The 16,649-nt window shown below is 57.3% G+C and overlaps 2 protein-coding genes across 2 annotated transcripts; both read left to right on the top strand.

Annotated features, from left to right (window-relative positions):
* The first annotated feature begins 4,092 nt into the window (after positions 1-4,092).
* Positions 4,093-6,900, top strand: LOC149919352 (E3 ubiquitin-protein ligase PHF7-like). Its single transcript, XM_090134396.1, has 8 exons — positions 4,093-4,181; positions 4,274-4,375; positions 4,619-4,743; positions 4,897-5,059; positions 5,151-5,257; positions 5,448-5,561; positions 5,718-5,836; positions 5,999-6,900. Exons 1-8 carry the CDS (start codon positions 4,140-4,142, stop codon positions 6,688-6,690), a joined length of 1,464 nt encoding a protein of 487 aa, XP_089990522.1. The 5' UTR covers positions 4,093-4,139; the 3' UTR covers positions 6,691-6,900.
* A 1,726-nt stretch (positions 6,901-8,626) lies between these two features.
* LOC149919351 (uncharacterized) lies at positions 8,627-15,669 on the top strand. The gene is made up of 10 exons (XM_090134382.1): positions 8,627-8,781; positions 11,872-12,020; positions 12,334-12,425; positions 12,518-12,619; positions 12,863-12,987; positions 13,141-13,303; positions 13,395-13,501; positions 13,692-13,805; positions 13,962-14,080; positions 14,243-15,669. Exons 1-10 carry the CDS (start codon positions 8,627-8,629, stop codon positions 14,932-14,934), a joined length of 1,818 nt encoding a protein of 605 aa, XP_089990508.1. The 3' UTR covers positions 14,935-15,669.
* The last annotated feature ends 980 nt before the right edge of the window (positions 15,670-16,649 follow it).

Raw genomic sequence — 16,649 nt, 5'->3', positions numbered from 1 at the left:
CTGTGATTCTGTGATTTTTAGTAAGGAAATTCACTTTTACTAAGATGGGAAAGGGGGAAGAGGATGAGAACGAAGCCGAGCCATTGCAAGAAATCTGCGGGAAACAGTTCGGGGACAGGCAGGGACCCGCAGTCCCCTCTGCGTGGAAGCACAGTGGCTCTGAGGCGCTGTGAGCGGAGCCAGGAGTGACGTGGTCAAATGCTGAACGTACAAAGGCTGCTCTCGGGGAGCGTGAGCAACCAGGAAGGTGGCTGAACAGAGCCAGCAAACAGACTGTGGCACGGCCGTTGGCGCAGGGAGGGTGAGCAGGGAAGCCAGAGCCTCCCTCCCCACTCGGGAGACCACCTCACCTATCGGCTTCCTCCTTGACGACTAACCTAGCCATGGCCTCCACCAGGAACAAAGCCCTTGCCAAAAAGAACGCAGCTACCAAATCTGAGTGCCTCCCCAGAAATACAGCTGCTCGGGTCTCGGGCCGCAGGGAGTGCCTGAGCCTGCTGCTGCCATCGGAGGGCGGCAGAGATACCACCTGCATGAGGTGAGAGCAGGTGGATGGATGGTGTGCTCAGCCTGGTGGCAGAGCTCTCAGGGGAGCTGGAGAGGCTAAGCAATGCCAGGGAAGTACAGTCGTAGAATGGTTTGGGCTGGAAGGGACCTTTCAGATCACCTAGTTCCAACCTCCGCTATAGGCACGGACGCCTCCCACCAGACCAGGCTGTTCACAGCTGCATGCAGCCTGGCCTTGAATGCTTCCAGGGAGGGGGCATGCACAACCTCGCTGGGCAACCTGTTCCAGCGTCTCACCGCCCTCACAGTAAAGCATTACTTCCTAGTATCTAGCCCAAATCTACCCTCTTCCAGCCTAAAGCCGTTTCCCCTCGTCCCGTCGCAACATGCCCTTATAAAATGTCCCTCCCCAGCTTTTCTGTAGTCCCCAGTCGAGAACTGATGGGCCGCTATAAGGTCTCCTTGGAGCCTTCTCTTCTCCAGCCTGAACAGCCCAAAGCTCCCTCAGCCCGTCCCCATTGGGGAGGTGCTCCAGCCTTCTGATCATCTTCATGGCCCTCCCTTGGCTCTGCTCCAACAACTCCATGTCCTTCTTGTGCTGGGGGCTCCAGAACTGGACGCAGTAGTAATGTCGAACTTAGGGGCATGGTTTTAGTGGGCAATATCGGTGAGAGGTGGACAGTTGGACGAGGTGATCTTAGAGCTCTTCTCCAACGCTCCTTAAAGATTCTGGGATCTATGATTCTACGACAGTGAGGACGGGAGGCAGAAGAGGCACAACTCACAGGGGCGACAATAACCGTTCAACTCCTGACCACGGCTGAGCTGAGAGATATGTGAAAAGACTTCAGCCGTCACGCGGGTGAGCACTGTGCTCCCTGGCTGCTCTGATAACAGGAGAATGGGGCCCGTGGCCCGGACTTAGTGGGCAATGAAGCCAGGCATCTGGGATCCCCTTGAAGGGATGCTGACAAAGCGACTGGAAAAGGGCTATCTGTCTTCATGGTACGGAAGTGATTCTTTCTCAGCCATGAAGGAAAAGTGTCCTTTCAAAGAAGATCTGGTACGTTACGCAGGCAAGTGGAATGGTGTCGAGGGAAACCAGAGGGAACTAGCTGTGCTTGGAGGTGATGCGTTGTATTGAACAAAGGCGAAAGAGAAACAGAGACTGAACGCTGGGAGGAAATTCTTGAATCGGAGGGCAGTGGTGCACTGGAATAGGTTGCTCAGAGAAGCTGTGGAGCTGTTGCCCTCTTGCTTGGGAGATGAAGGCCCGCACCCACATCCCCCATGAGGTGGTGACCATGATGCCACAGAGGGTGGCAGGGAGCAGCCATGGTGACCCACAGGGCCGGGAATCAGGCCTACTTCTGGTGCCAAACTTGAACGGACTTGGACAAGTTCAGATTCAGAGCAGCGTTGCTTATTTCAGGGACTGCTCTGGCTTCAGGGAATTGGGATCCACGTGGAAGAGGCTGTCATTTCCACAGGAACAAGCTTAGAAAAATGTTTACAGAGAAAGAAATATGGAAACGCTGTAAAAACAAACCAACTGTCTGCTGGTAGCCACAGCAATACCTACTGGGCTGTCTTTTGCCAATCCCCTTAAACCTCTCCTTTCACCTACGGTTTGCGGGGCAAACAGCCTTACGGAGCAGAAAGCAGAGCTCAGTATGCTCTACCAGCACACTCTCGACTAACACCCGTGTCTTTTGAGGTGGTCACTGATCCCCTGCCAGGCTGGATCTTCATCTCACCCAACACACTCTTCCTGCCGAAATTTAGATGTAGACTTGAAGGGAATCGTGGCATGGGTAGGCCAGTTTCCCTCCACTGACTGCAGAACGGTTGAAGCTTTCATGCATGTAGATAAATGTTTCTTCTGAGCTGCACAAACCCAAAGACTCCTTGTTCCACAAGGCATGATGCCAGCCCGCATTTCATCTCTGGCTCGACTCATCACTGCTGAGCGAACTTCAGGGCTTTACTTCACTTCTTCCCAAAGTCTTGGAATTCTTCACCTTCAGTGGGACTTCCCTATGGCTGTCTAGTAAAAGTATCTGGACGCTCACACACTCGGGTTAAATAAAGCAGTGAAACAGTAACTTAAAAATAAAGGAATAAAGAGGAATGACAAAAGTTTGGGAAAATTGGGAGCAGGCAGGTTTTCTCTCTGGAGAGAGAAGAAAAGGAGACAAAATGTCACTGCAGTGAAAAAGGCACCAAAGGAAGAGAAAGCTTAAAGCTGAGCTCAGCTGCAGTCACGAAAGCTCAAGCCTCGCTAGAAGGAATATGCTTGGGCAGCTCACTGACATGATGTTTTGGGGTTTCCTTTCTGTTCCTTCAACCAAGCTTCATACTGAATCACATATGTGTCTCTGTGCACATCATTAACACTTTCCCTGCTGCCTACAACACAGAAGCAGACGGAGGAGTTGTGCGCCTTAGACAAACATTGAAGATACGACGCTAAGGTTGTGGCTACAGCACAGCGGCAGAGTTTGTTACCAAAGTACCACAGAAAGACTCGGCTTGGAAGGGACCTTACAAGCTGAACGTATCCCAACCACCTGCCGTGCCAGATTTGCCACTGTAGGAGGTTAGAATAGGCCCCGTCCAGCCTGGCCTCAAACATCGCCAAGGATGGGGCATCCACAGCTTCTCTGGGCAGCCTGCGCCAGTGTCTCACCAGTCTTGCAGAAAAGAATTTCCTCTAAGACTTAGTCTACTCTCCTCTTCTAGATTAAAACTAGATTAAACCATGTCCTATCCCTATCAGACCTTGTAAAAAGTCACTCACCACACACACTAGACACCAAATATGCTGTTAACTTGCAATCTTTACTAGACTAGACTCAGACCTGAAGAGCTAGCGTGGCACCAGGGCTACAAGTGTGCCCAAGGGACAGCTGCACTCCAGCATCTGCCACGAGGAGCAGTGCCAGCAGGTTGAGGGCGGCCGTCCTTCCTCTCTGCTGCACGGCAGCACCGGGTCCTCACTCTGTGCTGCCTGCAAGGGCTGCCACCCTCTTGCTTGAGGGCCCGCGCCCACACCCTCTGTGAGGCGGTGACCGTGATGTCACAGTGGGTGTCACAGAGCGGCCATTGTGACGCATGAAGCTTGGAGCAGAGCAAGGGCTGCCGGGCTCAGGCCGAGCGTCAGTGCGGCCTGGTGAGGCGCGGAGAGAGCAGGGACTCTCGCAGTGCTCGCTATCAACGCACAATCATGTCCAATAGGAAGAGGAAGGCCTCCGACACGGAGGAGCCAGGTGAGAGCACAGAGCACAGCACCCCTGTGCACAGCTCCTGCCAACAGGCAGAGCAGTGCTGGGGCTCTGCCTGCAGACGGGAGGCGAGGCAAGGAAAGTACAGGCCCCACACTGCTGCGAGGCAGGGCCCCTCTGCTCCTCGGCAAGGGGGCCCAGCTTGGGCTGTGGCTGCCTTGGCCTTGACATGGCCCCTTCCCCTCCACCGCCTCCAGCCAGCACGGCAGGCACAGAGCAGGGCCCTGGGGACGGCCCTCAGGGACACCTGGCCCCTCCAGCTGCTCACCGCCGCTCACATTTGCTCTCTCCTCTGCAGTGTGTGTGCTGTGTGGCCGGGCAGATGTCGACCCGGACATCTGCGGGCACATGCTTTTTGGAAGTGGGATTCACGTCCATGAGTTCTGCGTGGTGAGTTCCCCCATGGGCTCCTTCCAGATTCCCGCCGGGGATGCTCCTTTCCTTTCTGTCCTAATGAGATCCTGCTCTTTTCTCTCCTACAGGGGTCTGCCAACATCGTTTCTGAAGCAACACCAAGACAGCAGGGAACTGTGGGCCTCCCTGTTGCTGCCATCAGACGTGCAGTCAAACAGGCCACCAAGCAGGTGAGGACCTGCACGGAGCAGGCAGATTTGTGCCCGGAGGGGCTCACGCCAGCTTAGTCTGGACCAAGGAAAGCAATGGCAGCCCTTCCAACCACCTCCATGACAAAAGTGCTGCCACAGGAGATGAGCCCTGTCTGCTAGGCATCTTCGTAGAATGTGACTTAGCTGGCTGTGCCCAGAGGTGTGGGGCCAGCCACGGAGGCCCTGAGTCTGTGGCTGACGGGGTTGTTCTGCTCTTTCCAGCAATGCTTTGTTTGTGGCGAGAGGGGGGCTGCCATCACATGCGTACAGAGCGGCTGTGAGCGAAGCTTCCATCTGCCCTGCGCCATGGACGGGGAATGTGTCGTCCACCTTTTTGGGGACCACTGGTAAGGGCTGTCAGCAGCCAAGCCGCGCAGGAACCCGCAGTTACGCGTCCCAGCAGCCTGCCAGAGCCAGAGACAGGGCTGGAGGCTCCTTCCTGCTCCTCTGCCCTCCTCAAAGCACTTCTCACCGTGACTACGCCTTCCATCTTCCCCCAGGACCTTCTGTTGGGAGCACCGCCCTCGACAGGATGCTGAGGAAGCTCCAGCAGAAGGAACCAACTGCCTCATCTGCCTTGAGCCTGTGGGGGACAGCTTGTCCTATCATACCCTGGTGTGCCCAGCATGCCAACATGCCTGGTTCCACAGGCGCTGCATCCAGGTAGGAGCCGTCCCCTCACCCCGCAGGCACGCTTGGTGCTCAGCAGCACCAGGCACTGCTCACGCTCACCCTGCTTGTGTTTCTCCTGCAGCAACAGGCCTTGACTGCAGGTGCTTTGTGCTTCCAGTGCGCCAGCTGTCGAGACAACACTCTGTTCTTTGCAGAAATGGCCATTATGGGGATCCCAATCCCATACAGGTTGGTGTCCTCCTGCCCACTTTGGCTGACATTACTGCCTTGGCAGGCCTGGTCCTTGGCCGTCTCATGAGCACGTGCCCCAGCTTCATAGTGAATCTGGAAGTAGAGTTGGGGTGGATAGGTTTGGATAACCTTGGTTCTTATGCTGGGGACACTGGGGGCTCATCACTTCCCCCGCCTTCTCTTGTAGAAGACCGACATGGGAGGACAACAATGCATACGCATCACTTCTCCAGAGGCACAGCCGCTGCGATGCCAGCGAATGCCTGTACCATGGAGGGAGGGAGCAAGAAGAGGGAGAGGGGTGAGTTACCGCAGCAGCTCTCTGCGGCTCTGTGGGAGACCTCAGCCTCAGCACAGGCTGGCGGAGCAAGGGCTGAGCACCAGGGATGTGCTGTGCCGGGCACTCCATGGCTTGGCTCACTTGGCCCTCATAGCCACAACCGCTTTGCTTCCCCAGGCCCTGGCAGCTGCTCCTGTGCAGCTCCTGTGCTGCTGAGGGCACCCACCGACGGTGCTCCCACTTGAATGACGGAACGGCCACGTGGGAGTGCGACAGCTGTGCTGGCCTGGGTACCGGTAAGAAGCAGTCAGCCGCGTGGCACCGCGCTGGGGCCAGGCAAGGCCCGGCAGCAAGTGCTCAAGGCAGCTTTGCCAGAGCCTGTCTGCCCCAAGCGGGATGGCAGATCCCACTGTGGTGCTGCAGCTTCAGACTCAGGACCTCCCTGCCTCTCCTTACAGCCTCCAGCGCCAACACCGAGCTCGCCGGTCCCAGCACCGCCAGCCAGAGGGCTTTGGAGCCATCCAGCAGCTCCATGGAGCCTGAGAGCTTGAGCTCCATGCCCGCCAGCCAGGCTGCACTGGGGACATCACAGAGTTCCCAGCTGCCCGAGCCCAGCGACCTGCCCAGTGTGCCCGAGACTGAGCAGGAGACAAACGGGCCACGATCATCGGAGGATCGGGCTACCTCTGAGCAGCTGCGAGGACGCCGTGGGAGCAGACAAACAGCAGCAGCAAGTGCTGAGAGCGACTCCCACACATCCACCAGGCAGAGGGCGTCAGGGTCCTCCAGGGCGTCTCGGGCAGCTGCACGCAGAAGACGTCCCAGGCAGCGAGGAAGAAGCCGCACACGAAGCCGCTCCCCGCTGCAAGATCGGGCCCCGAGTTCCCAGAGCCGGCCAAGAAGACGCCGTGGCAGCCGGCACATGCCAGCCCCAGGGGAGCAGAGCGGCACCCGCAGGTCAACAAGGTCTGCCACTTCGAGATCCCCGAGGGCTTCCAGAGTGCCCGGACGCAGGGGACCGTCCAGGCAGCGAGGGCGCTCCCGCACCCAAAGCCGTCCTCCGCAGAGACGTCGGGCTTCCAATTCCCGCAGCTCACCCCAAAGAGGCAGCAGGAGCCGGGCCCAACAGCGGAGGCGGTCCCGGGAATGAAGCTGCTCCCAGGAACAACGTCAGAGGCAAAGTCCCCACAGACAGCCCCCAAGTCTGCGTAGGAGCAGCCGTGCGCCCGTCACAGAATGGGTTGAGAAGACCACAACGATCATCTAGTTTCAACCCCCCCGCTATCTGCAGGGTCGTACCCCCCTCCCATCTCCCCTGCTTGCTCTGGTCCCAAAAGTCCAACACAATAAAGATCAGAGTTCCCCCAAACACATTTGTCAGCTTCATCCTTCCCTGCTTTTGCTGAGCTGGGCACAACTAGGGACCTTGACTGCACGGTTCTCTCCTCCATGAACGCGCTCTCCCAGACCTCACTTCGCCTGGCCCAGTCCAGGCTGAGCTGGGTTCGGGCCACATCCCCAGCGGGGCACACGGACCACTGGGTTCCTCGAGAACCCAGGCTGCACTGGCAGGAGCAGCCCGGTTCTGGGCTTGTTTCTGGGCTTGGGATGCCACCGCGTTCAGGGTGCATGTCAGGTCCAGGGCTGCTTCCAGTTGAATCAGAGCTTGGGCTTTCCTCCTGCGTGTGGGAGGCGCTGTCAGGTCTGAGGGCTGGTTCTGGTCTGGGGATGCTGCAAGCCTTGAGGTCCTGCGGCGCATCAAGCGTGTGCGGTCAGCGCAGGGCAGGGCAGCTCTCTGGGCTGAGCTGTGGCCTTGCCTGCCCAGATGCCTCCTCCAGGCTGGCTGCACCCACACATGCTGAGGGACTTGTAAGAAGTGATTGCTGAGCATGTCTCTATCACCTTTCAAATGACAGAGTTCTGCTTTCAGCTGGAACAGTTGTTGTTCCTTCCTAGCGTCAGGCACAATGCTTTGGCTTCAGGAGAAAAGCAAACACTGAGCAAATTCCGTTGTCTTGTTCAGCCCGGAGAAGAAAAGGCCGGGAGGAGATCTCTTTGCAACGTTCCACTATGGAAAAGGGCATAAGGAACAGGAGGGGAATGAACTTTTTACAAGGGTAGACAGCAAGAGGACAAGGGGGAACGGTTCTAAGCTCAGCGAGGGAAGGTGTAGGGTGGATGCCAGGAGGAAGTGCTTTACAGAGGGAGTGCTGACGTGCTGGAATAGGCTGCCCAGAGAGCTTGGGGATGCTCCATCCCTGGAGATCTTTGCAGCTGATGACAACTCAACAGGCCCTGCAACCGCTCCAACCCTCCAACGGAGGCGGCAGTTGCTCCAAGTCTCATGACGGAGCCCGCAGTTGCTTCAACCCTGCTGACAGGCCCTGCCGTTGTGACGGGCCCTGTGGTTGCTCCAGCCCCTACACTGGCTGCTGGGGTTGCTCCAAGCCCTGCCATGGACCACGCAGTTGCTTCTGCCCTCATGACAGGCCCTGCGGTCGTGACAGGCCCTGCGACAGGCCCCGCAGCTGCTCCAGTCCCTGTGAGAGGACTTGTGGTTCAGCCACAGAACCACCTGTGCCACTGTCAGATGCCCGTGTTTACAAGACAAGAAAACGGCTGAGAAGGTCGGCGCTTTTTTTAGGTGGATGGTTGGACTGGATGATCTTATAGGTCTTTTCCAACCTTAGTGATTCTGTGATTCTGTGATTCTGTGATTTTTAGTAAGGAAATTCACTTTTACTAAGATGGGAAAGGGGGAAGAGGATGAGAACGAAGCCGAGCCATCGCAAGAAATCTGCGGGAAACAGTTCGGGGACAGGCAGGGACCCGCAGTCCCCTCTGCGTGGAAGCACAGTGGCTCTGAGGCGCTGTGAGCGGAGCCAGGAGTGACGTGGTCAAATGCTGAACGTACAAAGGCTGCTCTCGGGGAGCGTGAGCAACCAGGAAGGTGGCTGAACAGAGCCAGCAAACAGACTGTGGCACGGCCGTTGGCGCAGGGAGGGTGAGCAGGGAAGCCAGAGCCTCCCTCCCCACTCGGGAGACCACCTCACCTATCGGCTTCCTCCTTGACGACTAACCTAGCCATGGCCTCCACCAGGAACAAAGCCCTTGCCAAAAAGAACGCAGCTACCAAATCTGAGTGCCTCCCCAGAAATACAGCTGCTCGGGTCTCGGGCCGCAGGGAGTGCCTGAGCCTGCTGCTGCCATCGGAGGGCGGCAGAGATACCACCTGCATGAGGTGAGAGCAGGTGGATGGATGGTGTGCTCAGCCTGGTGGCAGAGCTCTCGGGGGAGCTGGAGAGGCTAAGCAATGCCAGGGAAGTACAGTCGTAGAATGGTTTGGGCTGGAAGGGACCTTTCAGATCACCTAGTTCCAACCTCCGCTATAGGCACGGACGCCTCCCACCAGACCAGGCTGTTCACAGCTGCATGCAGCCTGGCCTTGAATGCCTCCAGGGAGGGGGCATGCACAACCTCGCTGGGCAACCTGTTCCAGCGTCTCACCGCCCTCACAGTAAAGCATTACTTCCTAGTATCTAGCCCAAATCTACCCTCTTCCAGCCTAAAGCCGTTTCCCCTCGTCCCGTCGCAACATGCCCTTATAAAATGTCCCTCCCCAGCTTTTCTGTAGTCCCCAGTCGAGAACTGATGGGCCGCTATAAGGTCTCCTTGGAGCCTTCTCTTCTCCAGCCTGAACAGCCCAAAGCTCCCTCAGCCCGTCCCCATCGGGGAGGTGCTCCAGCCTTCTGATCATCTTCATGGCCCTCCCTTGGCTCTGCTCCAACAACTCCATGTCCTTCTTGTGCTGGGGGCTCCAGAACTGGACGCAGTAGTAATGTCGAACTTAGGGGCATGGTTTTAGTGGGCAATATCGGTGAGAGGTGGACAGTTGGACGAGGTGATCTTAGAGCTCTTCTCCAACGCTCCTTAAAGATTCTGGGATCTATGATTCTACGACAGTGAGGACGGGAGGCAGAAGAGGCACAACTCACAGGGGCGACAATAACCGTTCAACTCCTGACCACGGCTGAGCTGAGAGATATGTGAAAAGACTTCAGCCGTCACGCGGGTGAGCACTGTGCTCCCTGGCTGCTCTGATAACAGGAGAATGGGGCCCGTGGCCCGGACTTAGTGGGCAATGAAGCCAGGCATCTGGGATCCCCTTGAAGGGATGCTGACAAAGCGACTGGAAAAGGGCTATCTGTCTTCATGGTACGGAAGTGATTCTTTCTCAGCCATGAAGGAAAAGTGTCCTTTCAAAGAAGATCTGGTACGTTACGCAGGCAAGTGGAATGGTGTCGAGGGAAACCAGAGGGAACTAGCTGTGCTTGGAGGTGATGCGTTGTATTGAACAAAGGCGAAAGAGAAACAGAGACTGAACGCTGGGAGGAAATTCTTGAATCGGAGGGCAGTGGTGCACTGGAATAGGTTGCTCAGAGAAGCTGTGGAGCTGTTGCCCTCTTGCTTGGGAGATGAAGGCCCGCACCCACATCCCCCATGAGGTGGTGACCATGATGCCACAGAGGGTGGCAGGGAGCAGCCATGGTGACCCACAGGGCCGGGAATCAGGCCTACTTCTGGTGCCAAACTTGAACGGACTTGGACAAGTTCAGATTCAGAGCAGCGTTGCTTATTTCAGGGACTGCTCTGGCTTCAGGGAATTGGGATCCACGTGGAAGAGGCTGTCATTTCCACAGGAACAAGCTTAGAAAAATGTTTACAGAGAAAGAAATATGGAAACGCTGTAAAAACAAACCAACTGTCTGCTGGTAGCCACAGCAATACCTACTGGGCTGTCTTTTGCCAATCCCCTTAAACCTCTCCTTTCACCTACGGTTTGCGGGGCAAACAGCCTTACGGAGCAGAAAGCAGAGCTCAGTATGCTCTACCAGCACACTCTCGACTAACACCCGTGTCTTTTGAGGTGGTCACTGATCCCCTGCCAGGCTGGATCTTCATCTCACCCAACACACTCTTCCTGCCGAAATTTAGATGTAGACTTGAAGGGAATCGTGGCATGGGTAGGCCAGTTTCCCTCCACTGACTGCAGAACGGTTGAAGCTTTCATGCATGTAGATAAATGTTTCTTCTGAGCTGCACAAACCCAAAGACTCCTTGTTCCACAAGGCATGATGCCAGCCCGCATTTCATCTCTGGCTCGACTCATCACTGCTGAGCGAACTTCAGGGCCTTACTTCACTTCTTCCCAAAGTCTTGGAATTCTTCACCTTCAGTGGGACTTCCCTATGGCTGTCTAGTAAAAGTATCTGGACGCTCACACACTCGGGTTAAATAAAGCAGTGAAACAGTAACTTAAAAATAAAGGAATAAAGAGGAATGACAAAAGTTTGGGAAAATTGGGAGCAGGCAGGTTTTCTCTCTGGAGAGAGAAGAAAAGGAGACAAAATGTCACTGCAGTGAAAAAGGCACCAAAGGAAGAGAAAGCTTAAAGCTGAGCTCAGCTGCAGTCACGAAAGCTCAAGCCTCGCTAGAAGGAATATGCTTGGGCAGCTCACTGACATGATGTTTTGGGGTTTCCTTTCTGTTCCTTCAACCAAGCTTCATACTGAATCACATATGTGTCTCTGTGCACATCATTAACACTTTCCCTGCTGCCTACAACACAGAAGCAGACGGAGGAGTTGTGCGCCTTAGACAAACATTGAAGATACGACGCTAAGGTTGTGGCTACAGCACAGCGGCAGAGTTTGTTACCAAAGTACCACAGAAAGACTCGGCTTGGAAGGGACCTTACAAGCTGAACGTATCCCAACCACCTGCCGTGCCAGATTTGCCACTGTAGGAGGTTAGAATAGGGCCCCGTCCAGCCTGGCCTCAAACATCGCCAAGGATGGGGCATCCACAGCTTCTCTGGGCAGCCTGCGCCAGTGTCTCACCAGTCTCGCAGAAAAGAATTTCCTCTAAGACTTAGTCTACTCTCCTCTTCTAGATTAAAACTAGATTAAACCATGTCCTATCCCTATCAGACCTTGTAAAAAGTCACTCACCACACACACTAGACACCAAATATGCTGTTAACTTGCAATCTTTACTAGACTAGACTCAGACCTGAAGAGCTAGCGTGGCACCAGGGCTACAAGTGTGCCCAAGGGACAGCTGCACTCCAGCATCTGCCACGAGGAGCAGTGCCAGCAGGTTGAGGGCGGCCGTCCTTCCTCTCTGCTGCACGGCAGCACCGGGTCCTCACTCTGTGCTGCCTGCAAGGGCTGCCACCCTCTTGCTTGAGGGCCCGCGCCCACACCCTCTGTGAGGCGGTGACCGTGATGTCACAGTGGGTGTCACAGAGCGGCCATTGTGACGCATGAAGCTTGGAGCAGAGCAAGGGCTGCCGGGCTCAGGCCGAGCGTCAGTGCGGCCTGGTGAGGCGCGGAGAGAGCAGGGACTCTCGCAGTGCTCGCTATCAACGCACAATCATGTCCAATAGGAAGAGGAAGGCCTCCGACACGGAGGAGCCAGGTGAGAGCACAGAGCACAGCACCCCTGTGCACAGCTCCTGCCAACAGGCAGAGCAGTGCTGGGGCTCTGCCTGCAGACGGGAGGCGAGGCAAGGAAAGTACAGGCCCCACACTGCTGCGAGGCAGGGCCCCTCTGCTCCTCGGCAAGGGGGCCCAGCTTGGGCTGTGGCTGCCTTGGCCTTGACATGGCCCCTTCCCCTCCACCGCCTCCAGCCAGCACGGCAGGCACAGAGCAGGGCCCTGGGGACGGCCCTCAGGGACACCTGGCCCCTCCAGCTGCTCACCGCCGCTCACATTTGCTCTCTCCTCTGCAGTGTGTGTGCTGTGTGGCCGGGCAGATGTCGACCCAGACATCTGCGGGCACATGCTTTTTGAAAGTGGGATTCACGTCCATGAGTTCTGCGTGGTGAGTTCCCCCATGGGCTCCTTCCAGATTCCCGCCGGGGATGCTCCTTTCCTTTCTGTCCTAATGAGATCCTGCTCTTTTCTCTCCTACAGGGGTCTGCCAACATCGTTTCTGAAGCAACACCAAGACAGCAGGGAACTGTGGGCCTCCCTGTTGCTGCCATCAGACGTGCAGTCAAACAGGCCACCAAGCAGGTGAGGACCTGCACGGAGCAGGCAGATTTGTGCCCGGAGGGGCTCACGCCAGCTTAGTCTGGACCAAGGAAAGCAATGGCAGCCCTTCCAACCACCTCCATGACAAAAGTGCTGCCACAGGAGATGAGCCCTGTCTGCTAGGCATCTTCGTAGAATGTGACCCAGCTGGCTGTGCCCAGAGGCGTGGGGCCAGCCACGGAGGCCCTGAGTCTGTGGCTGACGGGGTTGTTCTGCTCTTTCCAGCAATGCTTTGTTTGTGGCGAGAGGGGGGCTGCCATCACATGCGTACAGAGCGGCTGTGAGCGAAGCTTCCATCTGCCCTGCGCCATGGACGGGGAATGTGTCGTCCACCTTTTTGGGGACCACTGGTAAGGGCTGTCAGCAGCCAAGCCGCGCAGGAACCCGCAGTTACGCGTCCCAGCAGCCTGCCAGAGCCAGAGACAGGGCTGGAGGCTCCTTCCTGCTCCTCTGCCCTCCTCAAAGCACTTCTCACCGTGACTACGCCTTCCATCTTCCCCCAGGACCTTCTGTTGGGAGCACCGCCCTCGACAGGATGCTGAGGAAGCTCCAGCAGAAGGAACCAACTGCCTCATCTGCCTTGAGCCTGTGGGGGACAGCTTGTCCTATCATACCCTGGTGTGCCCAGCATGCCAACATGCCTGGTTCCACAGGCGCTGCATCCAGGTAGGAGCCGTCCCCTCACCCCGCAGGCACGCTTGGTGCTCAGCAGCACCAGGCACTGCTCACGCTCACCCTGCTTGTGTTTCTCCTGCAGCAACAGGCCTTGACTGCAGGTGCTTTGTGCTTCCAGTGCGCCAGCTGTCGAGACAACACTCTGTTCTTTGCAGAAATGGCCATTATGGGGATCCCAATCCCATACAGGTTGGTGTCCTCCTGCCCACTTTGGCTGACATTACTGCCTTGGCAGGCCTGGTCCTTGGCCGTCTCATGAGCACGTGCCCCAGCTTCATAGTGAATCTGGAAGTAGAGTTGGGGTGGATAGGTTTGGATAACCTTGGTTCTTATGCTGGGGACACTGGGGGCTCATCACTTCCCCCGCCTTCTCTTGTAGAAGACCGACATGGGAGGACAACAATGCATACGCATCACTTCTCCAGAGGCACAGCCGCTGCGATGCCAGCGAATGCCTGTACCATGGAGGGAGGGAGCAAGAAGAGGGAGAGGGGTGAGTTACCGCAGCAGCTCTCTGCAGCTCTGTGGGAGACCTCAGCCTCAGCACAGGCTGGCGGAGCAAGGGCTGAGCACCAGGGATGTGCTGTGCCGGGCACTCCATGGCTTGGCTCACTTGGCCCTCATAGCCACAACCGCTTTGCTTCCCCAGGCCCTGGCAGCTGCTCCTGTGCAGCTCCTGTGCTGCTGAGGGCACCCACCGACGGTGCTCCCACTTGAATGACGGAACGGCCACGTGGGAGTGCGACAGCTGTGCTGGCCTGGGTACCGGTAAGAAGCAGTCAGCCGCGTGGCACCGCGCTGGGGCCAGGCAAGGCCCGGCAGCAAGTGCTCAAGGCAGCTTTGCCAGAGCCTGTCTGCCCCAAGCGGGATGGCAGATCCCACTGTGGTGCTGCAGCTTCAGACTCAGGACCTCCCTGCCTCTCCTTACAGCCTCCAGCGCCAACACCGAGCTCGCCGGTCCCAGCACCGCCAGCCAGAGGGCTTTGGAGCCATCCAGCAGCTCCATGGAGCCTGAGAGCTTGAGCTCCATGCCCGCCAGCCAGGCTGCACTGGGGACATCACAGAGTTCCCAGCTGCCCGAGCCCAGCGACCTGCCCAGTGTGCCCGAGACTGAGCAGGAGACAAACGGGCCACGATCATCGGAGGATCGGGCTACCTCTGAGCAGCTGCGAGGACGCCGTGGGAGCAGACAAACAGCAGCAGCAAGTGCTGAGAGCGACTCCCACACATCCACCAGGCAGAGGGCGTCAGGGTCCTCCAGGGCGTCTCGGGCAGCTGCACGCAGAAGACGTCCCAGGCAGCGAGGAAGAAGCCGCACACGAAGCCGCTCCCCGCTGCAAGATCGGGCCCCGAGTTCCCAGAGCCGGCCAAGAAGACGCCGTGGCAGCCGGCACATGCCAGCCCCAGGGGAGCAGAGCAGCACCCGCAGGTCAACAAGGTCTGCCACTTCGAGATCCCCGAGGGCTTCCAGAGTGCCCGGACGCAGGGGACCGTCCAGGCAGCGAGGGCGCTCCCGCACCCAAAGCCGTCCTCCGCAGAGACGTCGGGCTTCCAATTCCCGCAGCTCACCCCAAAGAGGCAGCAGGAGCCGGGCCCAACAGCGGAGGCGGTCCCGGGAATGAAGCTGCTCCCAGGAACAACGTCAGAGGCAAAGTCCCCACAGACAGCCCCCAAGTCTGCGTAGGAGCAGCCGTGCGCCCGTCACAGAATGGGTTGAGAAGACCACAACGATCATCTAGTTTCAACCCCCCCGCTATCTGCAGGGTCGTACCCCCCTCCCATCTCCCCTGCTTGCTCTGGTCCCAAAAGTCCAACACAATAAAGATCAGAGTTCCCCCCCCCCAAACACATTTGTCAGCTTCATCCTTCCCTGCTTTTGCTGAGCTGGGCACAACTAGGGACCTTGACTGCACGGTTCTCTCCTCCATGAACGCGCTCTCCCAGACCTCACTTCGCCTGGCCCAGTCCAGGCTGAGCTGGGTTCGGGCCACATCCCCAGCGGGGCACACGGACCACTGGGTTCCTCGAGAACCCAGGCTGCACTGGCAGGAGCAGCCCGGTTCTGGGCTTGTTTCTGGGCTTGGGATGCCACCGCGTTCAGGGTGCATGTCAGGTCCAGGGCTGCTTCCAGTTGAATCAGAGCTTGGGCTTTCCTCCTGCGTGTGGGAGGCGCTGTCAGGTCTGAGGGCTGGTTCTGGTCTGGGGATGCTGCAAGCCTTGAGGTCCTGCGGCGCATCAAGCGTGTGCGGTCAGCGCAGGGCAGGGCAGCTCTCTGGGCTGAGCTGTGGCCTTGCCTGCCCAGATGCCTCCTCCAGGCTGGCTGCACCCACACATGCTGAGGGACTTGTAAGAAGTGATTGCTGAGCATGTCTCTATCACCTTTCAAATGACAGAGTTCTGCTTTCAGCTGGAACAGTTGTTGTTCCTTCCTAGCGTCAGGCAAAATGCTTTGGCTTCAGGAGAAAAGCAAACACTGAGCAAATTCCGTTGTCTTGTTCAGCCCGGAGAAGAAAAGGCCGGGAGGAGATCTCTTTGCAGCGTTCCACTATGGAAAAGGGCATAAGGAACAGGAGGGGAATGAACTTTTTACAAGGGTAGACAGCAAGAGGACAAGGGGGAACGGTTCTAAGCTCAGCGAGGGAAGGTGTAGGGTGGATGCCAGGAGGAAGTGCTTTACAGAGGGAGTGCTGACGTGCTGGAATAGGCTGCCCAGAGAGCTTGGGGATGCTCCATCCCTGGAGATCTTTGCAGCTGATGACAACTCAACAGGCCCTGCAACCGCTCCAACCCTCCAACGGAGGCGGCAGTTGCTCCAAGTCTCATGACGGAGCCCGCAGTTGCTTCAACCCTGCTGACAGGCCCTGCCGTTGTGACGGGCCCTGTGGTTGCTCCAGCCCCTACACTGGCTGCTGGGGTTGCTCCAAGCCCTGCCATGGACCACGCAGTTGCTTCTGCCCTCATGACAGGCCCTGCGGTCGTGACAGGCCCTGCGACAGGCCCCGCAGCTGCTCCAGTCCCTGTGAGAGGACTTGTGGTTCAGCCACAGAACCACCTGTGCCACTGTCAGATGCCCGTGTTTACAAGACAAGAAAACGGCTGAGAAGGTCGGCGCTTTTTTTAGGTGGATGGTTGGACTGGATGATCTTATAGGTCTTTTCCAACCTTAGTGATTCTGTGATTCTGTGATTCTGTGATTTTTAGTAAGGAAATTCACTTTTACTAAGATGGGAAAGGGGGAAGAGGATGAGAACGAAGCCGAGCCATCGCAAGAAATCTGCGGGAAACAGTTCGGGGACAGGCAGGGACCCGCAGTCCCCTCTGCGTGGAAGCACAGTGG

The sequence above is a fragment of the Phasianus colchicus genome, chromosome 1, assembly GCF_987193195.1.
Source record: "Phasianus colchicus chromosome 1, bPhaCol1.hap1.1, whole genome shotgun sequence".
NCBI lineage: Eukaryota > Metazoa > Chordata > Aves > Galliformes > Phasianidae > Phasianus > Phasianus colchicus.
Note: the sequence above shows the minus strand (reverse complement) of the source record. Positions and strands in the feature narration are given on the sequence as shown.